Source organism: Dermacentor andersoni, chromosome 10 (genome assembly GCF_023375885.2).
Source record: "Dermacentor andersoni chromosome 10, qqDerAnde1_hic_scaffold, whole genome shotgun sequence".
NCBI lineage: Eukaryota > Metazoa > Arthropoda > Arachnida > Ixodida > Ixodidae > Dermacentor > Dermacentor andersoni.
This window is the reverse complement of record NC_092823.1, coordinates 110,390,871-110,418,485: the sequence shown is the minus strand read 5'-3', so window position 1 is coordinate 110,418,485 and position 27,615 is coordinate 110,390,871. Positions and strand designations below refer to the sequence as shown.

Here is a 27,615-nt window from a genome sequence, read left to right as displayed (position 1 = left end):
TAAATGAGTTTGTTAACTTACTATTACTTGTTAACTTACTTTGAGTTCGACGTCATAAGAATGCTTGCTTTGTCATGACAAACAGTTCGCGACCTGATGTGGTTGCTTAGCGGCTATATGTTGGGCTGCTAAGCGTGAGGTAGCGGGATCAAATCCCGCCCACGGAGGCCGAATTTTGAAAACACCCGTGTACGTAGAGGCCCACGTTAAAGAACCCCAGGGTGTCCAAATTATTCCGGAGTCCCCCACTACGGCGTGCCTCATAATCGGATCGTGGCTCTGGCACCTAAAACCCCCATCATTTAAGCACTTCACTTCGATGCCTGTGCGGTTTACTTCTTTGACATGATAAACATGGTTGTAGCTGTAAATTTGACGTCCTTTCTCAAGCGTCCGGCTGCCTTAAAATTGCAATTTAGAACGACCGACACGTTTCAAGCGAGCGCCGCAAAAGCATGCCTCCATAGCAGTGGCCGCCTGACCACTGAAGGTAGCCCGTAGTGGTGCGAAGTACACGGCAGCATCGTAAAGTGAGGACACATTCTATTTTCTTTGAGGCAAGACAAAATTGAGGAGTCATTCCATTCTGTGAAGGTGGCTCGCCAGCAAACCTGTAGCACATCACGCAGGATCAGACAAGAGTAAATGTATTTTTTCATCATTTGGTAATGGTAGTTTTGCAATTACTGTCATATACACCAATTGGTTCGGTTACAACTTTAGAATCGTAGCCAAAGCTAAATCTATACACGACCGATGTTGAGCGCCTTGGACTGGTGGGACTTCCAAGTTATTTCAGCTCAAACTGATGTTAAATTCCAATGGCGGAGTCGGAGCAAGTTCGTTCCAATGGCAGAGTGAGGGCGGGAGTAAGGTATTCCAATGAGAGTCGGAGGGGATTCAGAGCGGGAGTCAGTCCGTGGAGCAGAAAAAGATGCTCCGCCAAAATCGGCGGAGTGGACCGGAACTCTGCGGACGTATCTGCTTTACCACGTTTGTCTGCTGGGAGGCGCCACCGGTCGCGACTCGCGAGGAAGCAACAGCTGCTGCACGCTTGGCGAGATATTCATTCCGCACTTTAAAAAAAAATAAAAAAAAAAAAAAAACAGGTGAACGGCGCTGAAGAGACCAGTGACCGGTGCGGCGGTGCTGGGAGCAAACAGCGGAAGGAAATAACACGCAAGGTATCCTGGGTAACTCGGTGATAGAACTTCCGCCTTGCTCCGGCGGCGCAGGTTGTGTTCCACTCGCGGAGTCCGTCGGCTGCTCCGATTCGCCATTGGAATTCAACATGAGTGAACCATTTCACGCCTGGTTTTGAAACGATGATCACAGTTGCAGCGTAATCACGGCTAAATCACAATTCCGTCTTTCGTTTGTGCGGCACATACAACCATCCCCAGTCAATGAAATTGTCCTCTTGAAAGGCAGGGGCACAAATATGCATACATTATGTAGCGAAAACCCTTACATTTTTTGCTTGCTTGGGGGGGGGGTACGAGCCAGATAATGGCTTTTTGTTGACACGAAAAATCGCACAGCCCTAGCCATACACAGCTTAACTGTAAAAATTAGCCTAGCCTCATATTTTCAAACACCTCATTCAAGTCCATTTGCACTGACAGGATACATTCCCTCCATCTTGTCCACACCATCTGCAACGTCCGATTGCACGAACTTTAACTGTAGCCTAATCTTGATTTAATGAACACGAAAGTTACAAAAAGTAACTAGATCAATATTTAAGCCCATATTAGGATACAAATTGCTGTAACAAAGACACTGTTGTGCCGGATGCAACTTCATGTTAACAAGGGTCAACTATCGCCTAGCTCCACAGGAGGACCCACTGCCTGAAGGCAACTGCCTGTGTGCAAATATATGCAACACGCACAACATAAGCTCTGCATCCAACTTGCAGAGCTTGCCAAGCAGTAGAAAAACCAAGACTGCACATAGGACAAAACGCTGTGCATTTAATGAAAGCCACTTAATGCTGGACAACAGAACAGCTCAGTAGAGTCGCTGGGGTGGACCCATGGTGGACTTAATGTGCAGGGAGCGAATGTTCTGCCAGTTTTTCTTCAAAAGAGACACCAGGTAGTTGATGGCCAGGTTGATGTTCTGGGCCAGCTCGTCTGGACTCATCTTGACATTGCCGACGGCAACTGCGAGGCACAGAACCTAGCGCAGAAAAAAAAATTTTTACAGTGAGAACAAGGTTACAACACGGGGAACAGAAAAAGGAATGATGCTCATCAGAGGTGCACAAGTAATCAATGAAAATTCATTGCCCAGTGCTAGACTCATCACGTTTCTTAACAAATGTCCTCAACTTACACAAAAATCACTGGGAGCTATCGGAAGAGACCTCGAAAAACAGTGGACTGCCACGCAAACTTTCCAACTCGTACGTCACCTCAACCTTGCACACTAAGCCACAGAGCAAGCATTCATCAAGCCTGTTACACATACTGGCAGCCAACTGCTAGGGGTGAGCAAATATCCGAAATTGAATATCTGAATAATCACTATTCAGATATACATATATTTTTACAATACTTTTGTAATTTCAAAATGTCAACTACACCCAAATAAACATAAAATTGGAGAAAAGTATGGTAAGCTTTCCTCCTGATGGCATAGTAAGACAAAACATGAAAACCTGCGCATCGGAGCAGGGAAGAAACGTTCATTTCTAACTCCCCATTCATGCTTTTAAAACAGAACACTTCATAACCTACTATGTAATTACAGAAACTAGTCAACATTAAAAATACTGGCATGCAAACATTGTTTTACATTAATTGTGATTATAACTTCGTTATTCAGAACCTACTCGAGTGGGTCCCAAAAGTTGCTATTCGCACACCCCTACCGATTGTGCCACAACAGCACTTATTAGTGGGACTGCTTTGAGTGCGATAATCCACCAACACGAGCACTGCTAACCTTCTTGCCACACTTGTTTGTACTTTCCAGTATATGCTGCCAGACATTCAAATTGTAGTATGGGACCACAGCTTAACCAATTCTGGCACATTCAATGAGAGCAGAGCTGGGCATACCTTCTTCATCTGGAACTTGATGGTGGCCTTGACTTCATCAAGCTTGGCCATCATGGACTCGTTGTGAGTCAGCAGCGTGGGGAACTTGCCTGCCTTGTTCAGGCCAGGGCCCAGCAGACGTGGAATCTGCTTGATCAGCGACTCGGACGCCATGAATGCATCATACTTCTTGGCTGCGGTGGCGAGAACAAAATGAAATGAGTGAGCACAACCCAATCTAGAGGAAGAAAAACTAGCAGTCAAGGAACACCAACAGATTTCATGGGCACGTTAGCAGAGAAGTTCCGATTGCGTTTTTCTCATGCATGTAATTACAGAACACACAAGCCCCACATGCACACGTTACGTTTATCTTGGGCACATTTCAGCTGTTGGCTTACATCGCAACGAGCTACCAGTTCAGACTTCATTGTGTCGATCACAAGAAGTTCAGGTAATACATGCAGTTTTGATTAAGTCATCATTCTGGTAGCAGCTAGCCTTTCCACAGATTGGCTTGGTGCTGTCGACAGTCGTATCTAGTGATGCACCATGGGCAAGGCTAGCACAAAAGTCGGTGAACTCACTATGCCAGTACAACAAGCCCCTCAGCAAAAGCACGCACCAAGTTTCTTGACAAGCTTCTTGCTCTTGTTCAGCTTCTTCAGCGCCTCGGTGTCCATACAGGCAAGGTTGTTGGCCTTGGCCTCGTCACAGTGCTGCTGGTCACCCAAAACGCACACCTGGAACTTGGGCCTCGGGATGTGCTTCAGCCTGTGAGGTGAAAGGTACACCTTTAGCATTGCACATGTCAAAACCAAGCACAAGAATTGCGGTTTTGCTTCCTAAGGTGCACAAACTTCTGCTGCAACTGTAGTGAGCCAACATCACTGTGCATAGCTGTTGTACACAGCAAAAAGCAGAATATATTTTGCAGTGTTTCCGTAGCGCAAATAGCACAAGGATGTAGAATAGAACAGACGCATACAGCGCCTGTATGTGTCTGTTCTCGCCTTGTGCTATAGAATGAAACAAAACGTCACATCAACACTCCGAAATATCTACACTGACAGAAAATATACCAATGTCACCTCGCGACTTTCCTCGAATCATGCCAATAGACTACAAAATGAGTGCATAATCCTGTTAAGAAACCCGCTAAATGGACATGGCTGCTGCCTTGTATCATACGAGATGCATCTTGCTCAGAAATGCACATGTAATCAGCGTAGTTCATTGCCCAGTGCTAGAGTCATCACTGCAATGATGCACACCTGCAACTTTTTCATGTCCCCAGCCCAACTCGAAGCAAAGTCGAGCAACACAGCACTCCAACATGCTGCCCTAATCATTCATCCATAGTACTTCAAATGCAGCAACAGTCGCAGAGAAGGGCATTTTCTTCCCCATTATTCCATTCTGCTGTCTCAGGTTTGACAAGGTGAAAAATTGATCGTAACAGACGATCTCATAATGCCCGTCTGCTGCGACTGAGTGCCGCCTCCGAAGCAACTGGTGTGTTGCAAGCGCACCGGTCATACATACGACAGTGGGCTTCCAGGAGTCACCGGGCGAATATTATTGGTGCCGCCGAAGCGATACACCTCCCCACAGTTTTAAGACTCTGGGTTCGAGTCCGCCCGGCTTCCCGAAACAGAAAACCGAGCTACCTGTTGCGCTACAGGCATTTGGCGTCTTGGTGACCGCAACCAGCGACTAATTATGCACAACGATTATATCGTTAACGAATGCTAACTAGCGCAGCGCCGTCCAGCTCCGCATAGCGCCAGGCGCGCATGCGCTGAAAAAGGCCAAGTGGCCGCATTCACTGCATTTCTGCACGAGTTTGTAACGTTAACATTGCAAGGAAGAGCCCCATCGGTAACGTTTGAATGAGATTTAGGGCTAAGGGCGTGGTTTCCTCAGGTAAAACGACGCCAAATGCTGTGCGTTTCAGGTCAGTTTTTTTGTGCGATGCTTGTGGTGGAGGAAGATGGCGTGCTCGCGCCGAGGCCTACTTGACGGTGCCCGAGAAACGCTTGTCCTTCTGGGGATCGTAGTTCTTGAGCGCGATCTGCAGCTCCACCGTCTCGAGGAACTTGCGGTGCTTCCGCGCCGACTCCTGCAAGACCGCATTCACGCAGTCGTACAGCGTGTCCCTGCTCACTTTGGAGCTGTAGAATAAAACAAAATATTATGGCAATGAGTACCACCGTTACTACTGCATAAGTGCGTGTGAGGCACAATTGAAAGCTTTGTTCATACGAGATAGGCGGGTGCAGCACATTAGTACGATCTTCATACACAAAAACGACGGTAATTAGAAATTAATTTATTTACCGTACTGTCATGCATATAAGTATCGATTGATATACAAACCAGAACGTTAAATACTAATTCAGCCGAGGATTGCGACGGATTACATACCTCATGCTTCGGTAGTCGACGCGCACAAGCGCTCACGATGACGGCAAACGACCAAAAGAACGGTCGGAAGTGGAGGCATTCGCGAGGCTCTTAATGAGGCCACGTGACCAAGCAGCACCCTGGCGGAGAAAATTTTAAAAATATGCAATTTTTTTTCGACAACGTCTTTGCTTCTGTAAACAATGAAAAAATATTACTTGTTTGTAAATTTGTTTTAATTGTGTTGTAAAATAAGGTTTGGATGTTATTAATATTTTGCTGATACGGGAATAAACAATGTGACGCTACCCTACGACCGCCGTGCATCCGATGTGTTGCTCGCTCCGATTGGCCTAGCACCTGCGTTCAGTGACGTCAGGCGGGCGTCTCCGCCAATCACGTGACACGTTATTTCCTTTTCTAAAAACAGGCTGGTCTGGCTCGGTCATGGCTGCGACTGCTGCTGGTGCTGCGGTGAACATCATGGCTTGAAAGTGGTTGTGTGAATACCCCCTTCCTGAACATTTTTTTTTTCTTTTGACGTGCGCACATCGTCCCTACGAAGGAGAGGCTGCCCGAACCCGGCAGACTACACCGCGGCTCCGAAATGACGCCCGGAGAGAACACACAGCCCGTTTCGGACGAGGCAAGTGCCCTCATTTTTTCCCCAAGCGCACGGCTCTCGGTATCGCACGCTTTAACTTTAAAGGGACAGTCAGCTGGCTTTTCGAAGCCCCAGGCCCGCGCCCCTTTCCGGACCTCGGTGTCCGGACCGCTGACATCGGCGGCATTCGCCGCGCGTTCTTCTACGTCTCGTCAGCTGTTACACAACCGTAACCCCGGTCGCACTACGCGCGCGCACACACACGCACGCAGGTGCTGCGAAGTGCGCCGAACTCGTCGCGGCGTTCATTCGGTGCGTGTGCGCACTTGACGCCCTGTGCCGAGGACGCCCCGTGCCTCTTGGGCCGCCGCCTGCGTCATTGCACGTTGTCGACAACGAGCACGTCGTCGACACTCGCTCGTCTTTTGTCCATTGTCTGTAGAGACTGGAGTCGAGGCGAAAACGGTGCCGCTTGCGAGGCGGGTGCCAATCGGGAACCTCTTCGCCTCAAAGCGCTGCGTTTGCATGCCCACTCGCTACGAACCTGCGTGGCTCTTCAATGAATGGGAGAACGTGTGTGCGCGTAGCTGCGTGATACGTTGGTCGCCGCGGCAGCTCGGAGTGGGAGGGAAAAAAAAAGTTTCGAGTGACCCGGCGACTCCGCGAGCGTGTGAAAAGAAAGCAAGAAAACAATTCGTCGGCTGTGCGCGCTGCGTAAGCGGAGGAAAAGTGAAACCGAAAGGAAATAAGAACACAAGACGAAAGAAGCATGCTAAGGGCGAGCGAGTTAGTAGTGCTGCAAGCAGGAGCGGAAGGGAAAAGTTGCAGTAACTGGACAGGCCGACCTGTGCCATGTGGTAGCACGGGGGATCTCTTAGCGAAGCGACGAGGGTAGTCGCCAAAAATGGGGCAGCGCAGTCGGGTATTTTTAGCCGCTTTCAGGCAACGCCAGCCACGCGCCCGGAGTTTAAAATGCGGAGAGGTGTTTAGCTGCGCGGGAGGGTGGCAAAGGGCCTGCGACCACGCGTTCTTGCTTGCTCCGAGGGGTGCAGCTCGCGCCGTAGTTTCGAAACCCATGGCTCTGTGAGCGACAGCGCTCATTTATGCGCGAGCCTTCGGTGGAGAGCTACCCATACTACGCTTTCCAGGCAGCGCGAATTCCAGACAGCGCGTGTCCGTCGCTTGGACATCGCCACCTCCTTTCGTGTGACTCAGAAGACAAGATAACGGAACCTTATATGCCTCAGATAACTGCGGTGCGACAAATGTGGCCCATGATTCCCGTGGTTTAAGTTCAGTGACTTGCTACCGCTGCGCATGTATGGTAGACATCTAATTGCTGATAAACATTTTACTCTTGGCCGAAAACGGTGCTCATTAAGAAAAAAAAGTATTCCACTGTTGTCAGTTAATGCGGGCTTCAGTGCTGTGTTTAGCTTATGTTCTTTGGCCATCACTGGAGTATGAAGCACGAGGGTGGGTTTTGGAGGGAAGGGGTTGGGTTCCAAGCCCTCACACTCCGGTATTTTGCTTATGTGTGGTGGGCACCGGATGGACATCATCGAATATGAAGTCTTGTTTTAGCTAGCTGAACAGTTCTTCTGTGCTGTGCCGATGGTCTAAATGTTGCATTATTTCGCAAGGCTTGCTAAAACAGCTGTAGGAACAGAAAGTTAATCAGGGTTATCGGCAATGTACGTTTAGGACATCAACGTGAGCGCATGTGCGCACACCTTGTTTACAGGCAAATCTAGCTCCTAGTCTTATTTTAATTCCTCCCATCAGGACTGTATTTGCACAGTGTAACAAGTGTAAATTCCCCTTTCAAACGGAATGTTGCCATGTGCCACAGCACCCCAGCATGCTATATTAAGTTCATATGCAACGTAACTGTCAACTGTTTTAATTCCAACTCCATGGTGTCTATAATAAGTGCGAGACTACACTATCCTGAGGCCATGTACCAATCTTTATTCAACGTCAGTCTGTTTCTTTTCTGCATAAGCACCACCAATCTTATAAATGTGCCTTGCTTCCGTTTGCTGCGCCAATATTTACCCTCTCATTACTGTCTCTAGACCCTGAGGCTTCATGGGTATTGACCACTTGCTTACGGAGGTAAATATTCTGAAATTCACACAAGACGTATGTAATGAAGTCTTTAGTTATGCCACCTACACAATTCTGGACTGCAAGAAACATCTCACCACCATATTCCATCTAATGTATCGCTGCACTAGGTAACGAAGTTGCATGTCAACCTATTCGTCTGTGCTGCCTGTAGTCCAGCTTTATACGCACCAATGCACAGTGTCACCGAAACGGCACAGGCATAGTGTGGATGTCTGGACGGAGTTCGTTGACATTCCCGCGGTGTAGGTGAGCCAGGTGCCATCGTCTGGCAAACAGTGCCAAGTTTCGTGTTCGCTGCAGCTTTTCTCTGTTTTGCTCGGATTCTTTTCTTTCCTCTCGTTCAAAGCCTGTGCATAAGCCATAGCCGCTTGCCGACTATTTCTGAATGGGTCAGACGTTTCCTCAGTCGGGAACGCTTCGCTTTCACTGGCATGTCGCCAGGCATGACAGTAAAAACTATGGGACCAGCACTTAAGTGTCCGATGCCATAAAACAGGGTGCCAGTGTACGTCTGGCTGACAGCGGCTTTTTCTTTTTACCCAATGCTAGTGCTTACTTAGGAACCTTTCGGGGATTGTGTCCTTGGTTACATTACGCTTGTGTTCATTCGTGTTGAAGTGCATCAAGCTGCAACTTGATAAACTGGCAGAAGCGAATGCTGTCAAAAAAAAAAAAGAGGCGGGGGTGAGGTAGCCTTTGTCAGCGTTATTTTCATGCATGTTCACATCGGATTCTGTAATGTCCTAGTGTTCTCCTTTGAAAAAGCATGCTCGGTGTATAAGATATCAAACGGCAGCATTACAAAGGAAACGCATGTTGCATTTACCAAAGTTGTCTTAGAAGCGTTTTGCACATTATTTGCTGACACTTCTCTCGACGTACTTATTATTGCGATTAGCAAGTTTGATTTTGAAACCGTCAAAATTGTCAGCTTTGTTCAACATCAAGACCGACCGTTCCTTCTTTCCTGTAGTTTGAGCCTAAGCGTGTACCTCGACACCAATGCATTGTCTTAAACACTCCGCCGATGGTCTCCCTCGATCTATTGTTGGTTGACACGCGTCAGAAGCTCGCCTGTTGAGCACGCCCCATCAGTCCCTGTTGAATCGTTTGAGCTCTGGGCATTCGCTGTGGCTATGGTTTAGAAGCACAAGTCTAGTGCGTCAAAGAGATTGTTGAGTGGTAGAAACTCTGACAAGCACATGGACAAGTGACCACCTTCTCGGGGTAGGTTCAGGAATGAGAAATCCTCACCAAAAGGTTCAGCACAACTTAAGCTGCGCGAGGAAGACAGGACGTGAACAGAAACATACACACAAAGCTCAGACTTCCAACCTGTCTGTCTTCCTCGCACAGTTTAAAATTTTGCTGAACCTATGAACCAACTGGCCCAGCAACATGTCTTACCTCATTGAGACTTGCATTAGGTCTAGGTGTTCATGAGAGCTCATCTGGTCGAGAATGATATTCACCGTTGAATAAAGACGCCAAACACAAAAGAAAATTAAATAGGTAGAAATAATGGTGTTTCGGATTTAGCTTGGAAGCCTTCTTGGCAATGACAGAAGTTTACTGAACAAAGGCCACAGAATGACTATAAGTGGCGTAGACAGTGCACTATCTTTTTCATACTTATTTTCTGTAAACTTCTGCTGTTGCCATTGGAGAATTTCAGATTTTTCATATGGAAATGTACCTTTACAGAGTACCAGGTTGCCAGAGACATGAATGGCAGTAGTTACCGTGGTAGTTGGGCAGTATTCTCTGGTTATGATCTCTGGTAACCCAGACAAGCTAAAGCTCCTTGTGCACAAGTTGAAATGGGATTTGTTCTTTCTTTTAACCTTCAATATTTATGGGGTTCACGTTTTTATGCGACTGGGCTAACGGTTTGGCATACAAAGCTGCCCAAAGCTACTCGGTTTCTTCCAGGAATGGGTACATCTAAATGGGCAATCTCGACACAAGCACATGCTAGACTCACTCATGGAGTTTCTTGTTGAAGTGAACCCTCTGCTTGAGTGCAGGGCATCCCTTAAACTCTAAGGTTACATTACAATAAGATGGAGGAACTCCTGACGAGTGGCTGTATCACGGTTGAACTGCAGGGTCATGTTCGCAGGTGGCCCCTGGTTTATTCCTTGTTACACCAGTTTTGTTTGTGTTCCTTTTATGCAAACTCGCTAATGTATTTTACTGAGGCTTTAGTTAAAAGATCGAAAGCTTTTTTTTATCGTTTAAGTTCCAAGGACGATGAGTCTGTCTTGTCCATGTGTTTTACTTACTCAGGAAGCTACATCACCCAATTGGACATTATTTTAGGGGGATCGAAAAGAATAACGAATGAAAAAAAAAAGGCAAGAAGACAGGCACAGCTGTCACTTGGAACATTGAACTAAAACATAAATCTTGCAAGGATGAGCAAAGCATATAGGGGGAGCAACCACAACGCTCCCATCCAACAGATTCCACTCGCGAATAAGGAGAGAGAATGCATGTATACATCCATACATCTTATTTCTCAAACTTCCTTTATCATGATCATTTCTTTGCGATAAGTAGTATTTGCTCATCATGTGGAAATTTTTAATACTAGTTTTATCATGAAAAATGTAATTTAAAAATTTTATTTTCAAAAGTTTTCTTTGCTGCTGAAGAGCTTTCCAATCTAGTTAATTCCTAATGTAAGTTGTACTGGAATTATGTTGTAATCACAACTAAGCGTGGAGCACGGTTTTGTATGTGTTCAAGTTTATATAGTAACATTTGACCATGAAGTTCCCATGCTGTATAAGCATATTCAAGGATTGGTCACGCATTTGACATACAGAGCTTTTTGGAGCAAATTTGAAATTTCATCTATAGAAATTTAACATACCGTTGGCTTTGCCAGTTGTATAACCTATATGTTTATTCCAAGGGGAGTCAGAAGATAGGCAGCATGGTATTTAAAATGTTCAGTGTGACCAAGTGGGGTGCCAGAGAGGCTATAACAAGAATAGAAAGGCGTGCGTTTTCTGGTAAAACTAATGAAACACTTACGTTCGAATGCATTTTCAATTTTTTGCACCATGAAACCAGTGTCAAGATGACATTGTAAGACATCAATATCATCCATGCAGTGTGTAGACTTGTAAATGACACAATCATCCGCATACATCTGGAAGTTTGACGTTAACAGCTCTAACAAATCGTTAATATAAACTAGGAAAGTAGCAGTCCTAGCACTGAACCCTGTGGCACCCCGGAAGTCACATCAACATACGAAGAATCGTTTACAATAGCAGACTACTTTCTACAAGATAAACACTCAACCAAGCAAGAACAGAAGCAGGCAGGCTTAAAAATGACAATTCATGTAATAAAAAAGCACGCTCAACAGTATTGAGTGCTTTCTGAAAATTTAGAAATACCGAACCAACTCGTAGCTTCCTATCGTGTAAACATAAAACTTCACGAGAAGATTCACACAGTTGTGTAACACACGATAAACCAGATCTAAAGCCATGTTGAACTGAAGAAAAGAAATTATTGGATTCCAAATGTTTTATATGCAAAAGTAGTTGGCTCAGCTTTAAAAAGATCCCAAAAGCTGGTAACGTTCATGATTAAAGAACTCGTGAAATTCGGTCCAATACAATGAAAAATTGAACGATAGGGCATCATAGTTGCCGCTTTCACAAAAATATATTCTTTGCTGATGCATTTTTAAAAACTTTGTCTCCAAAACAATTCTATGGACAACCGCCTCACGCTCACTAATCCTGGTCATTGTTGTAGCTGATTACATAAAAGTCTGGTGTTACAAAACACAAGATCTCTAGTACATTAGCACATGAACAACTGTACCTTGGGATGGAATTAACAAACTAATGTAATGCATGCTCATTAATAAGTTAGTGTGAAGTAAGGGCCAAACCGAGAGTGCAAGACGGGGACGTAACTTGTCCACTCGTTATCCGGAAGGTTGAAGTCTCCTCCCAACAGAACGTGCTCAGCACCTAAAGTAGCCAGTGTCATGACATTAGCCAGTGTAATGACATTAAAAACAACCCACAGCAACTTGTTGCACATCAGACACCGCAATTTTACACCACACAGCTTCGCACTGAAGGTTGTCAAAGGATACTGCATGTTTTTCAATCTGTTATCAACCAGAATGAAAACGCGTCGCCATGCGCATCACAATTTTCGTGATAATCGCTTACATGAGATCGAAAAAAACTTCTGCGTTGTAAATACTGTATTTGTGCCACAACTCGGTGCCTAAATTAACGTCAGCATTCCATCGGCACTGGTAGTAGCCACAAGGTCCAAAAACGCATCCTTTTGTTTGTTACGTTCAGATGTTACCATCTCTTTCCAAGTGCTGGTAATGGACCAGGCTCATCCAATCCATTTTGACAATGTGGTGCGTTTCCTCTATGGCCGTTCAGGTATTTGCGGATTCCGTATGTCTGGTAAAGGTTTTAAAAACAGCGGCTGCCACACTCTTTGTTGCTGCCCTGTACGGTGTGTACATTCTTCAGAAGTGGGTCTTCCTCGTCTGATGCAGGGCACTCTGTTGACTTTGTACCGTATACAGCAGGCAAGGAATATCAAACAAGTTGGTGCTCTGGTCAAAGCAACACTGGCTATAAAAGTTGCAAAGTAACATGTTTCAGGTGTAAGAAGCATGGTATGGGACTCTGCCTCATACCGTTTTTTTGACATATGTCATACCAAAAGCGACATTCTAATCCTCCATAGCCACTTTTCAAGAACTTGTACTTTTTGCAATTTGCAAACCTTCCTCTGCAAATGTTTGCCTAAAACGGGCCTGTATCATCATACGGTTGTGCAGGGAACTGTACTCCTATCAACCCTGAAGTCAGCATGCATGGTTCTTGCTAATTCATCTTTTTAGACACAAGTTGCGAATTTCCTACTCCCATGTTGTATTTATTTTGAATCTTGGAAAAGTATTGTCTAGATGAGCAATCAAATTAATTTTCTGAACGCTGTTTTTTTTTTTTAGGACTTTTTGCCAGCACCCAAAAGGATTAACATAGCAGGTTGTCGTGTGAGTAATGCCTGCCTGTTTATGTAATCCTGCAGACATAACTCTGATTGCACTATCCATGATCAACAATTTTTTAAGAATCGATAAGCCAAAAGAATCGAAGCACCATATTTCCACATTGCTCTATTGATTCAGTGCCACTAAGGTTACTTGTGTAGTACTGCTCACTTTACAAGGAAGTTCATAGATTGTCAGTTTCAAGGCCCTTGAAATGCCTTTGTGATTACGTACATGTTGAAGACTACGTTGGGCATATGTACCAAGATATTCTTGTAATGTTGGGTTCTCTTGAGAACTACTATTTTGGAACATTTATGTGCCCTGTGGTTTTTGCGGAGCTTGTTGGGAGTTCCTAGGTTGCCACCAATTATAATACACTAGGGTTGCTTTATGTTATACCCATCCGTAAAAAACATCCAAAGGTGAGGAGGTTCTTTGTGTTAAATTGAAATCTTTATTTTCCTCTCTCAGGTTCCTGCACCACCAGAACCTCAGGCAATATGCATCATTCGGGACATGACCACAGCAATGGTAAGAATCAGCTCTCTCGCTCTGCATGGGTTTCATTGATCTCCTCTATCAAGGAGCTGTTCGAAACAGTGCTTTCAAAGCTGCTAAACATATGCACAGATAGCGGAGCCTATTCAAGGGACGCTAAAGGTAAAAATTGTGTTGAGTTTGGTTGATAGATTATTCAACTACAAGTCTATCATTGTTTTTTGTATGCCATCATGTGACTTTGTTGCATAAAAAAATGTCGCCAAAGGTCCCGCTGTTGCTCCTCAGTTTGAATTGCCCACGGTAAAATGAACGAGTTGATGTAGTCATTCCTCTATGCCACTCTGTGAATCCACCAGTGCCGAGTCACTTGAAGGGCTACTGTAGTCCACAACACGTGGTGCCACCCTGGCTTTCCATTTCCATAATTTTCTCTCAGAAAGCTGTTTCCGCCATGAATGGCATTCATTGTTACAGAAGCCTAATCTTTCAATCTAGGTCGAGTTAATGGCTTCCTTTAGTGACCCTTAAAAGCATTCATTTCACAGCACCCATATGTGGAACTCTCACTGGTGCTTTCCGAATGCGCTGGCATTAAATTGTGATCCGGGTTTGGGAAACAATCTGCACATGATAGTGCGTGTTCTTTTCTGAGCCTCTGTGATATTCTAGTGGTTGTAAGCCGCCTATACCACTTGGGTGCTGCTTGAATAGTTACACACGCCAAGGTAGTGCTTTAAACGCAGAAGCACTGATCATGTTTCAAGTCTATCACATAGGGCTTGAAACACTTCTGGTTGCACCTTTGTTGCTAATATCTTAACATGTGCAAAGTGTTTAGATAACTCTTTCATTACCGCACCTATAGAAATCTGTCAACTCGATTGACAGTTGCGTTGTTAAACGTTCTTGTTAGAATTTTTCTGCTAGCAACATCATCTGCCATCTGAAATGACAACTGAACTTTATTTGTTAGATATGAACATTTTTGGCAGGTTGGGGAGTCTGGGAAAAGCAAAGCTTTGTCTGGAGGTATATCGCTGAAATTAGCCTCCAGTGCTCCTAGCACTTCAATTCAGAGACACAAGATTTGCACTTTGGTGGACTTGGCAACGTAATTTTTTTAAAAATTATAGCAGCAGTGAAGACACAGAAGCTTCTCTCGTGGTGTCAATTTTCCAATCTGATGTCTGAAACAACAGATGCTCATGAGTGCCTGTTATTTTAATAATTGTGTTCAACTAATATCACGTGCAACTTTATTTTCCCCATCATGGATTGCTTCTATCGATTGGCACTCCGACAGCATACGTGCAAATTGTTACGAGCAATCCTTCCCATCCTACTGCGTTTTTTGACTCGCCTGAGAGCACGCAGTCGATCTGAGACGGACCTTCTTCTGAAGCTTGACTAGCTGTCTAATCTTACATTTTGAGCACTGCCTGTGTGAGTACACTTATTGATTACTGTACATTATTGTGCAACACTCCACATTACTGTACAGTGCTGTACAGGAACTGAACAAAACATGTGGAGGCTCCAGCACCTGTTTGAATGCACACTAGACCACATTGTTTGCACAGAAAAGCCGATCAAACGCAATAATCAAGCATTAGAAGGCTTCTGCACGCTCCCTGACCTGACAACCAATGCATCGCAAGCCTAAAGAATGCAGTAAAAAAATGTAGCAACGATCACGATATTCCCTAATGAGAAATTTGAGCGCAGCTCTATACGCGTTTTCATTCCATAATATATTGACTGATGCGGACAATCTGCCTCATGTGGCACGTTTCAAATAGAGCGAAGTGTGGTGAAACTTGCCTCGCTAATTAGGAGATCGCGGGAGGCAGTGCGTGGGCTACGTGTGGGCGCGATTTACAGCAGCTGCCGCAGACAGACCTCCACTCATGCAGTGCTTCGTTCCCATACAGACGATGTGCGCTACACTGGCGCCACCTTGTAACCATTGTCGCCGCACAGCCCATCCCACATGGCACTGGGCTTTTCTTCCCACGCTTTCGCCGTACCCTCCTACTCCGCTTTACTGAGCAATTTTTACTGCTATACTGCTCAACATCCATTCAAAACACCAGTGATGAGGCTATAATGTAATTCATCACAGTATACGCTACAACTTCTATGTCTTGGAATAAAATGTTTAAGCCAACTGTCTGTATAAATTGTCTAAATACTCTTTCCCAGGGGGTAGAGGGACGGCGAGCAGGTGTAGTACATTTGTGGGAGGGAATAATTTCTCTGCAATTTTTAGCTTGTATCTTGGTCGTAGGGTGAAAGCTGAAGTGAACCAGCAGGGGTAGCTTAGTGGCTATAACTCTTGGATTTTTAGCACTGAGTAAGCGCGGTGGTGAAATGCAGAATGGCTGGCACAAAAGAACCGTTTTTCGGCACCTGTCCTATACTGAGCTGAGAATCTTAAGTGTTACGGATTACTATTTAGACAGATCCAACATCTTTTTGTGTGTTGATGAGATGAGAATGTGTTGAGACATTGATGAAAACAATATTTCCATAATTGAGTGATACAAACCAGCGTGCTGTTCCTGATTTCAGTAGGAATTTTCAATCTAAGTTGGCAAAGAGTCTCAAAAACCAGTAAGTGGCAAGGTCTGGCAGTGAAATCTTGATACTTTAAATGTTGTAAATCAGCTGTACAGAAAATCTTGATACTTTAAATGTTGTAAATCAGCTGTACAGCGTAATTATTGCTTAAAATTGCACTTGCTATATTATTTGACACTCGCACTTTATTCTATGCGTCAGAAATCAAAAGCGCACACATGGCAACAGCGACAAGCTGAATTGCGTATCACGTGTGAGAGCATCATTTTGTTTTCGATCCGATTGATTTCATTTTGACTGTTTAAATACCACAGCAGCTGGACAGGAAACCACGAAACACGTAGCTATTATTGCAGAAATACTTTAATGCTTCTAAAAACATGAATCGCAGGAACATCGACTTGACAAAGAAAACTTTCTCACAGTTATGGCCGCACTTGTCATCTGCCTAGCACTAATACCAACAGATAATCGCTATCGCGCTTACCTATTACTGTTTTCAGCATGCTTCCAGTGAACGACTACATCCTCATTGCAGATAGAAAAATTCTGATAAAACATTTTCCACAGCGTTTTCTGCATTACCACTTCATGATTAGACACAATGGACAGTGAGCTTTCCATTGCATTATGAAAATTGGTTGTCAGTCCCTATAAAGGAACTGACAACTAGCCAGAATGTGTTGGGAGACGTTGATGGAAATGAAATGACCATGATTTGTAGTGATAGAATCCAGCACGTTGTTTGCGATTTAAGTAGTAATTATAATTTTAAATTGGAAAATAGATTCTCAAATACAGTAAGTGGTGCAAACTGGCTTGGTAAGCCTTGGTACTTTCGATGGAGTGTATAGGATTACTGTACGCTAGTCAGCTGTAACCGCATACTCATTGCTTAAGATTGCAGTTCATATATTACTATAGCTTTGAGCGTTATGTGCGTATTACAAAATTTAAAAAAAAGTCCATGCTAATGAGCAACGCTTGTGTGCCTCAATGCATGGCAGCGCAGTTGATTGCTTTTGCATGGGTGCAAAAATGTAAGCACGCATGCCAGCTAATGTCCTTTGTTCTGGCTATCTCGGGTCTTTGAGAAACTAAATACGTTAGAAATGCGTTGGGAAAAAGCGCATGCGTGGCTACGGCAACACACTGAACTGCATATCACATGTAAAAGCGTCATTGCACTATAGAGATCTTGGCTTGGCTAAGAAACAAGTTGTTAGTGACCGAAGCTGTTAGACGAGAAACCACAAAAGGATGTATCTATTACTGTAGAAATAATTTAACACTTCTGAAAACATAAATTGCAGGAACATTGACTTGGTAAGCAAAATAACAAAAGACTTTCTCGCAGCTACGATCGCGTTAGGTGGTGTCGAAAACCCAACCTCTCACGCATATCTGGCTCCCGCAATCACGTCTGGCGGATTCAGCCTGCAAAAGCATAGCCTTTAAGATCTGCATTTTATATCCGGAGGGCGCCACCCTATAGGTCATGGGCGCTACCTTTTGGGGGTGCAAAAGCTCTCGTGTGCTTTAGTGTGTGGGGCACGTTGAAGAATCCCCTGGGCTGTCGCAATAAATCGGGAGCCTTCCACCACCACATTTCATATAGCGTCAGTGTTGCTTTGGGACAAATAAATTGATCAACCCTTATGTGTGCCTCTCACCACACAGGCACCCAGCTCCAAGGTACCTGTGCCAGGTACCGGCGGGAACAGGACAAAGGTGACGCTGACGCTTCCTGCAACGACAACAGCAGCGGAGTTGATGGAGGCCGTGGGTCGCCACTTCCAGTACGCTTTGGACTCCTTTGAGCTGCTCTTTCAAAGGCTCGCTGACGGCGACTGTGTGAGTTGGGCGGCCTGGGGTCTGCTTTCACAATTAATCGCGACTGAGAGTTGGGCTAGATAGCGTAATTCCATAATGTGAATATTGTGCTGTTTTTCACATAATGGATCCCCTCACTTAGGTGGGAAGAATTAATGCTCGCTTTCGTGCAAACAAGCACGAGGTATTGACCGCAACACCAATATGGCTGGTTATGTAGCTGCAATGTTAACCTCTGGCCCCCTAACAGTCTTCTGCCATCTCTAAGGCCCTCTTCTGCGAGAGGCAAGGCCTTGTGAATGGGTGCCATGGTTTTTACTCCAACGAAACACAGGACACAGTTGCATATTGCGCAGCGCGATTATACTGTTTAAAAACGGAAGATACTTTGTCGAGACTAAAGTGGGAAACGGCGGAAGCCTGACGCCATTGCCAATGGTGATTTGTTGTGTTGGAAACACCACGGAGGCACACAACTCGTACACTGTTAGATGAATGTTTGTTTCTTTATTAAATACCTGCAACGTTGTTCTGGACGAAGTGTCTGTTAAAGTAGTTTGTGGCGGCCTGGAACTGTTGCAGCGCCGTTTGTGGATCAGGAGAAGACACGTCTTCCATGGCGGTGTCGGGGTGTAGTTGCCCATCCTCATCATCCACTTTGCTCGATTGACTTGTACTTGCTCGGCTTGCCGCGGTAAGATGGCGGTCACGGCGCTTCCGAGCTTCATTTGCCTTGGTAACCGGAGATGCAGCGAGTCGCTTCAAACGCATTACCTCTCTTGCATTGGCCCGTCGCGTCCCTGGACTCTGCGGTGTCAGACGCGCCTCGCCGCCCTGATGCATGTGATGTGTCCGCTCAGCCTCTCTTGAACGCCGCTTGTGTTCAGCGGCTGCCGCATATCACATGTTGGGAGACACTGGTTTGGCGAGACGAGGCATCCTTCCCATGCTATACCGCAAAGTAAACTGCCGCCACACCACACCCAAGCAGACGGTCGCCACGCCCACCTCGCGACAGTGACGTCAGGCCACACAGCACCCAATCGGGAGGCCACCTCAAGCGCCTGACGACAGTGACGTCGGGGCGCACCGTTGAACACACGGCCGCCATGCGTGCTGATGTGATAAGTCATCCCACGCGGCGCCGAACCACCCTGACACCCGCACTTGACAGTGACCTTGACAATGAGCCATTAAAGCCATACTTAGCAGGCAGCACTGCAGAAGATACACAACTGTAGTATAGCCATAGAAGTCTCACTACATGTGTTCTGCAGTGCAGTTGCTTTTGATCTGTGGTGCTTTTTATGGAATAACTGCTTCACAAATTAAAACTACAACTTGTGGACATAAGATTGCACCACCTCGCGTATTATTTGCACAGCTTTGTTTCCAGTGCACGGTGTAGTATGTTTCAGTCGGAAGTGAAGCCGTGAACTGGGCCCACTAGCTATGAAAACACGTCACTTTGCTAGTTTAGGAGCTAATGGGTGGGGATCTGTGACAACTTTCTGTGTAACAAGTTGCATCATGCAACACAAAAGTACAAGGCCGGTGCTACATGAAGTTGCATGACACATACCTGAATACCTTTCTTTCACATGTGACGTAGTATTTTTTTTTTTTTTGTCGCATGCAAGCAATGAGGAAAGTCCTTCGAGCTTCCATAGCATTGCTTGCTATGTATGGAAGGAAGTAATATTCGTAAAGCCCACATAGGCAGAGGGAAGGGGGGGAGACCTCTGTGATGGAAGGGTAACGCTGGTCACTGTTCTCTTTTTAGCGGGCTGGGTAGCATATCGAGTGCCCTAGACTGAAGCCAAAAAAAGTAAGCCGCCTTTTTCTGGAAGTTGGCGCTTGACTGCTCTGCAGCGACAGTTCACCTGCATTGGAGCTCGGCGTATTTCTTTTCATTCCCCTAAATTGGCTGTCTGTTGTGCCGTAAACCATCAAAACAGGCAGGAGGAGTCTTGGGTCGACGTCAGTAATCGTCCATTGGCGTGCCGACAGTGTCACTAGCATCAGTGGCACATGCTGGTAACACTGGGGATTGAGAAAACATTCTATGTAAGAAAGAAAATATTGCGTATGGGTTCAGATTATCGTAAAAGCCCTTCCCAGACATGAAGAGACAACACCACCCTGAAACATGAAAAACCATGAAAAAAGGTCATTACTGCTGCAATATTATCCAAACGTATGTACGCCCTGCTTCTGGTACAAACCGCCGCACACCCCATCTTCGCTTACTTCACCTGTGCCCCGCATGGTGAGGGGTGAAGTGGCAGCCAACAAAAACGTAGTGCATATCAGTGGTGCTGGCTGCCAGGGATCAATGAGCCATATACAGTCGCCGACCGTTTATTCGGGCCTCACGGAAACTGCGGAAATGTCCGAATAAACAGGTGTCCGAAAAAGCGGTTTAAGAAAAAAAAAATGAAATCCTTTATTTTCGCGCACTTATTCGGGCTCGGCAGTAGGCTTGAAGTAATCGTGAGTGCGCCGTTGCACGCTGTTCCGTTTACGCGCAATCAGATAAGCCTGAATCTCGGAGAGGGTCGTACGGTCACTATAGGCGGCTGAAAGCACAGTCACTGCTTGTGCATGCTCCGCATGCGACGGCAGCGTAGCACATGGTGCGTCATCTTCAGACTCGGAGTCATTGTCCGGCGGTGCAGCAGAAACCTGACGAATGATCTCGCCGTCGTCGAGTTCTGCGCATGTCAGTACAGCAGTGTCAGCACCTGTGAAACTGTCAAGTGAGACGGTGTCCGGAATCGCAATGCAACCACTGCACAGGTTTCGGCAGAACATTTTCCGCGTCAGTAGGGAGCACATCGGAAGGCGACAAATCTTAGGCCTCCCGGCACCCGCTTGCCGATATTCCCCAGCGCAGTCTGCGCGGGCACTGTCGGCGCCATTAGACATTCGACGCGATGTTTCCGTACGCCGCGTTGGATCACCGAAACCTCGACACAGCACACAAAGCAAACACCACCGTGCCGACACCAGCCGCACAAACTAAATACGTGGCCTGCTCGCAGCGTCGCGCGCGAAAGAAACGAATCAGCTGCTGGATTGTCTTGACATGACTTACTAAGCTGAAACCGGAACTGCTGTACGGCCACTCTATCGAGCCAGGCAGAAACGATGATGATGAGCGGGGATCCCCAGTAGCGCCACTTCGTGGGACAGCAAGGAGGCTCCATTCAAAACAAAAATGGCGTTCAGCAAGTCGAACTAAGCGCCAGTCAGAGTCGGTGCATGATGCCCTCGATCGAGTTGGCTCAAGGAGTGTCCGAAAAATCAGACGAGAGGTTGCAAGGTGTCCGAACTTTCGGCAGTTGTTATACATTATGGTCTATGGGGAGAATGGCGGTGCCGCGAAGGTGACCAAATAATCAGGCATGTCCGAATTTTTGGAGTCCGGAAAATCGGTCGGCGACTGTATTGTAGTCCCAATGAAAAAACCTCTCTCCTCATTCATCATCACTGGTGCAGACTTGCACAATACCCACATTGTGTACAGTATGCGCAGTAGTCCAGTGACTATGGCATTGCACTGCTTAGTTCGAGGTCATGCATTTGATCCCGGCCACGAGGGGTGCATTGCAATGGGGGCAAAATGTGAAAATGCTAGTGTGCTTTGATTTATTAGTTTCACGTTGAACGGCCCCAGGCGATCAAAATTAAACTCAAGCTGTGCCATATGGTGGTGTGCCTGAGCATCAGATCGTTATTCTAACGCATAAAACCTTTCTTTTTTTCCATCTTTTCCCTGCGCTCTAAACTTCAAGTGAAAAATGAGGTCTCCTTGCTTTTATTCTGCAATGGTTTCCTTTTCTTTTCTCTGCCTTTGCCTAGTTTTGCAATAGTTCCACATGCAAATATGATATAAAAGTTGAAGGATATGTTTTTTTTTTTTTATGTCCTGTTTATACGCATGAAAACATCAATCTTCATGTGAATGAAGCACAAAGGCAACATTATTTGTGTCAGTCTACAGGCACATTCGTACCACAAAATGAAAGTGTCTTCTATCTCGCTGCTCTGTAAAAGAGCTTATCTTCCTAAGAAAAATAATGCTAGTACAAGTTGTAATAGAGCTACAGATATTGCGCCTTCACTAGTGTAGTTCGTCAAAATTGTAATTGAGAGGGGAGCATGACAAGTCATTCATGTAAATTCAGCGCAACACAATGCATAAACATTGTCGCTTTCATTGAAATCAGTTCGTTAATAAGGACAACTTATTTAAGAGTAAGGCACCCATTCAATACTGTGTGATCTTGTTGATGCATTCTTACATCATCATACGATTTCCCAGCTTGTATGATTGTAGCAGAGGAAATGGTTTGTTCAGATCTTGATAAGTGACTGATTTTCCAAGATAACCTCAACCTCACTGTTTTCTTACAACGAATGGGGGAATTTCTGCTACATTGTGGGATAAAAGTGTAGAAATGAGGCACTCTAATTGGCACACACATAATAATGCTGTTAATGGATGAGATTATTCATTGATGCTATTTGAGCTGTATATTTCTTCACTCTACAGGGATTTTCTTTGCATCACAGTTGCCTTATTCGTAGTCGCACATTTTCCTGGATACCTTTCCGGATGAGCTTTGTAGCAGACTGATCAGTCTGCTGTGTCCTCTCTGTTCCTTACGCAGTTAACATGTTCATAAATCTTCCAACTGCAGGTTCCGGTGCACACGTGCGATGACAAGACCCTCCAAGAGCTTGGGTTCCACACAGATGGCACAAGCCGCAACGTACTAGTCATGTCTGACCGGAACCGCGAGCCCCCCAAGCGGCTGGTGGTGAGTACTTTCCCTCATTTGTTTTCTTTTTCTCAGCTTTAGTTCTGCTTTATTGTGAGGTTGTGCTCGTTCAGTTATGAGCCCGCTCCACTAGTTGTATTGATGTCCACCAGTGGCACTGGTGTCAGGCGTTAATTAGCCCAAAGTGTCTTGTGAGAAGTTTGCAAGTAGCTTAAAGAAAAGTTAGCAGTGCGCTTTGAGGATTTCAACTCTGAACAAAGATGTGCAATTTAAGCACACCGCCAGCTGCCATGATTGTCTGGGACATTCACCAAAAACTCATCCATAAACCTGCGCTAAAGTGAAACTAACCAAAACCATTGGTAAGAAAGGAAAAGCAAGCTAGGTAAAATGAAGAAGCAGGCATCTACACTAGATGGATGCAGCGCTGACTCACAGAACCTGTTGTTGGTGAACACCGTATCGATCTAATCCTCTTTATTTGTTTTTACAGCGAAAGCTATATATGGCTAACCTTCCGTACTTTTTACGGCGTCTTGCAACAGAAACAAACTTGGCAATTTGTAACAAGCCCGTACACAACGGGTTCCATTGTTTGCTTTGTGTGTGATCATGTACAGGTGCAGTGCGGCGGTGCAGATGTCAAAATACGGAACAGATTAGAACGCTCGCTGTGAAAAATGGCGTGACGTCAAGGTTATCACATTATATAAGCAGGAGAGGTATCGGCGCTAAAAACAGCTGCGTTATCGATGGGGTGGACATGTATGTTTGTACAACCCGAAGAACAAATGCGTACGAGGAGCGCCAGAGGGAATAGCAATGAGAATGGAAACAGTGTCTGCGCGAAGCGACCAGCAACAAAAAACATTCCCGTGATGCTGAACGAAACGACAATTGCAAGCCCAGGCAACCATTCCACTCTGTGAAGATGGAATGGCAGTGAAAGCACTTTGCATTTCGTTTGAGAGCTTTGACTGTCGTCAGCTTTTGCTGCCATTCCATCTTCGCAGAGCGGAATAACTGTAATTTTTTTAGCTGTTTTCATAAGTAAGGAAATTAACATTTCTTGTGGCACCTGTGTCCTGTAAACTTTGTGGTCGACTTCTCACCTTTGTACACGGGAGGTGAAAACAAGACTCGACACAGTCCATTCTCATCGTCACCTCTGTTGTCATCTGCTCAAGCTTTGTGTGGTGCTTACAATGTCCCACAAATTAGCCGAATCAAGTGTCTTATCCTAGATCTACCAGGCTTTACATGTTGCACCTTGCTGCCTGCCAATGTAATGGCAGGCATCAAGGTGTCCCACAGGAGGCACAGAAGTTTATTATGATGTAAAAACTGAGAGGTTGGCTTGAATCTAGTTACCGACCAGCTACAGTCAACGTCCGATTTTTCATGCCCCCCAGGAGTAGCGAAAACGTCTGAAAAATCGGGCAGTCCGAAAAAACAATTGCATGCCTTTTACTGCCCCAAAGGGCTCAAATCGTCGCACGCACGTCCGAAATAGCTCTGAAGACCTGCCGGTACACCGATTAGGTGTGTCGATGGTCGTACTGTGATAGGAGACTGCGGGCGCACGCGTTTATAGTTAATAAATACATACAGTGCCCAGTGACAATTGCCCCTTCCCACTGTTGGTATGCTTCACCGCAATACTTTGCATATGCTTCACTGCCTAACATTTCTGTATTGAGGCGAAGCTGACTTTCGGGAACCGGCATTATGCAACAGATCGTGCTTCCTGAGCTTCCAAGACATTGATGAGCAGCGAATTGGTTGAGTGCACCAAACAGAAAGAAGCTTGGTAATGAACTTCAAAATAGCTAGGCCTAGCATTGCTACCATGGTGGCTATGGTTGCCAACGGATCTTCATGTGATAGCCGGTTAGGGGAGGCTAGATAATCAAAATTCCAGCAGTGGTGAATATGATTAATACCGTTTCAGACCTGTGGTCATGGCAAAAAGTCCGGAAAATCGGACAGCCAAGGTTTTTTTGCATCCGAAGTTTCAGACGTTCTTATACACTGACTCCATGGGGTATGTGGCGGTGCCGCGAAGGCATACAAGTTATCGGCCATGTCTGAAAAATCGGGCATTGGCTGTACTTGGCGTTGGCAAAGGGGATTGGCAGTAAGAGAGATTATGCCAAAACATGTTGTTGGGCTAGTTGATCTTCAGAGGTAGGCATGTTGGGCACGGAGCAGACTCCACAAATAAGATGGACAACACTAGTACCACCTGATCATCAGTTAGTAGCAGCGCTCCATTTTTGTCTGTCTCATTCCTTGTGGTGCCTGTTCCATGCTCAGCATGTCTCTTCGTAAGAGAGAGTGTTGAGGATGAAAATGGTGATTTGAACGAACATTGTGCCTCGCCAGGGGCCTGAACCGGACGAGTGCAGTTCTTCCTCCTCAGCAGCAGCCGACTGGGTCCGCAACACTCGAGGCGGGGCCGGCGAGAGCAAGTACTACCCTGCAGACACCAGGGAGGCCATGGGTATGTTTGTTTGCTTGACAGTACATGATGCTGAAACTCGGTGGCTAGAGCGTTGCACCGCCAAGCTTGAGGTGTTCATTAGGTTCGGAGCATTCATTCAAAGTTTGGGGTGCTATCATCAGGTGGTTGGGGGGTGGAGATAAAATGTTGGTGACGAAACTTCAGGGGTGTGATCATTATGCGTGTAAATACAGCATGTTTCGCGTTATAAAACCAAATGCATTTTGCTGTGGTCAACTCGTTACATTAGAGCAGTGTTCATTTTGCAGTATTAGTTTAACGTGCTGTTAGAATGTTGGACGTACTTTGAGAGATCATTCGCTTTTGTGTTTCCGCAAGGTTATGTGGGCCTGGTTAACCAAGCCATGACCTGCTACCTGAACAGCCTGTTACAGACCCTCTACATGACACCAGAATTTAGGAATGCATTGTACAGGTGAGTTAAAATTAAGTAGCAGTTGTTTAAAAGAGAACGTAGAGGCTCGGAAGAAAAATTTAAGTTATTTCAAATTCGAACTAAACAATAAGCGATCACGCTATTTCAGACCAAGCAGTAAGTGAATAACCACTTCGATTTCTAACTTTCACATAATGCTTTAACGCTATGAAATACTATGTACGCTTCTTGGATTGCATGCATTACACCTGTGCTGCCACAGCTGCATATATATTGGCACAATATTATGTGAATGTATCATTGTTGATAAGCAAAAATGGAAGCATGTTTTGGGCTAACCAAAGATTAACCAACCCAAAACATGCTTTGCATATTTATGCTTGCTATTTGTAAAACTAAAATAAGTATTCTGAGGAGAATTGAGTCTTGGCATGACGGCAAACCATTCTTAATTCAAAGATACGGCTACTTATTGACAATGCCACATTCAAAAGGGGTTGTCCACAAATGGCAGGAATCTGAGGCCTAAATTCTTTGGTTTTAGGCTAAGCGTTGGGATACCTAAGCCTAAAAGCTCAGATTAAGTTAAGCTTTATTTTCTCGCCTCATGCTTTTGGCAGCACTCCTGAGCTCCCTCCCTAATTGTCCCTTTCTCCGTTATGTTTAGTCAGGTGTGTGCCTTGTTTGCAGGTGGGAATTTGATGGCACAGAACAAGATGCGGCTAAGAGCATACCTTTCCAACTGCAAAAGCTCTTTCTCTTACTACAGGTGAGCAGGTGTTGAAAGAGCAGAGCTCTCAAGGTCTTGTCAACTTATTAAAAATGCTTTTTGCCTGCCTCTCCACTATTTGGCATGTCGTCAATGGCTGTATTACTTTTGCGAGGTTTCACATCGATTGGCACTGGACGCATTGGCGTAAACGGCCAACGGTGTTTCTGGGGCTGGGCCAAGCTCATTACCTTCGCAGTGCTAGGGCCTCCTATGACTCTACTTGAAGCATCAGTGCTGGGTTACATTCTTTAAAGGGATAAAACTTGCCTTTCCTCTGCAAGGTATGCCACTGTGGCTGATGACTTACGGAATGTGCTCATTGCTGAAATCCTTTGCATGTCTTATCGGTATGTGCTGTTTTGTCGTGCCAGCTCGTCGAAGCTTTCTGCTTACGCCAATTCTTGCAGTGCTGTTAATCTGTAGGATTTTTTTTTTCCTGTTCTAGACGTCGTCCAAACCTGCGATCGGAACAACGGATCTTACTACTAGCTTCGGATGGGACAGCAGTGAAGGTACATTCCTGTTGTGTCAAATGGACATCTTTGGTAGAAAAACCGCGGGAAACTGTGAAAGGCCAGAATGAAAAATTAGACTAATTATGAGTTCTGCGAGTCATGCATCAGGACTGAATTTGCCAGTTTTCGCCAGATTGCGGAAGCTAAGCAACGTGGGCTTGATCAGTCACTCCCTGGGATGGTATTGTCGGCGGCCATGTGATATTGGCAGGTGTTGGCAGCCATGAACTGGCTGGAACGTACAGTCCTTTGCTACAGATGCAGGGGGCAGGCATCTTGTGTGTATTGCTGCCATGGGTTGTCGACAAGTCGTCTGATCATTGTGCCTGGCAAAGCTGGTGGGCTTTGTTGTGATATATTTCCAGCCAATGAAAGGCCATTAAGTAAGGGAGATTACATAACATAGAGCAACTAACTAAGTACAAAATAAAAGAAAGAAAAGCTAGGCAAGCAGGAAGTTAAATGTGCAGCAATG

The 27,615-nt window shown here is 45.5% G+C and overlaps 2 protein-coding genes across 3 annotated transcripts in view; one reads left to right on the top strand and one right to left on the bottom strand.

The window, feature by feature from the left end:
- Window positions 1–1,956: 1,956 nt before the first annotated feature.
- On the bottom strand, window positions 1,957–5,562 carry LOC126544656 (large ribosomal subunit protein uL1-like). Its single transcript, XM_050192103.3, has 5 exons — window positions 5,475–5,562; window positions 5,066–5,221; window positions 3,673–3,821; window positions 3,069–3,241; window positions 1,957–2,184 (listed from the first exon to the last, which is right to left on the bottom strand). Exons 1-5 carry the CDS (start codon window positions 5,477–5,479, stop codon window positions 2,014–2,016), a joined length of 654 nt encoding a protein of 217 aa, XP_050048060.1. The 5' UTR covers window positions 5,480–5,562; the 3' UTR covers window positions 1,957–2,013.
- A 308-nt stretch (window positions 5,563–5,870) lies between these two features.
- LOC126544655 (ubiquitin carboxyl-terminal hydrolase 47-like) overlaps window positions 5,871–27,615 on the top strand; it is an 86,733-nt gene continuing 64,988 nt past the window's right edge. For both annotated transcript variants that reach the window (XM_055077793.1, XM_050192101.2), the window contains exons 1-8: window positions 5,871–6,099; window positions 13,724–13,783; window positions 18,014–18,187; window positions 22,873–22,992; window positions 25,339–25,456; window positions 25,796–25,892; window positions 26,544–26,622; window positions 27,071–27,137. In XM_055077793.1, coding sequence (XP_054933768.1) covers window positions 6,061–6,099; window positions 13,724–13,783; window positions 18,014–18,187; window positions 22,873–22,992; window positions 25,339–25,456; window positions 25,796–25,892; window positions 26,544–26,622; window positions 27,071–27,137 — 754 coding nt within the window. In that variant the 5' untranslated portion in view covers window positions 5,871–6,060. The remainder of the gene's footprint in view (window positions 6,100–13,723; window positions 13,784–18,013; window positions 18,188–22,872; window positions 22,993–25,338; window positions 25,457–25,795; window positions 25,893–26,543; window positions 26,623–27,070; window positions 27,138–27,615) is intronic.

Bases quoted from the DNA above. Each gene is read 5' to 3' on its own strand.
- LOC126544656 (XM_050192103.3), bottom strand. The intron at 3,822-5,065 runs GTAGGCCTCGGC...TTCACCTCACAG, and splicing joins CGTTTCTCGGGCACCGTCAA to GCTGAAGCACATCCCGAGGC. The intron at 2,185-3,068 runs GTATGCCCAGCT...TTTCTGCGCTAG, and splicing joins TCAAGTTCCAGATGAAGAAG to GTTCTGTGCCTCGCAGTTGC.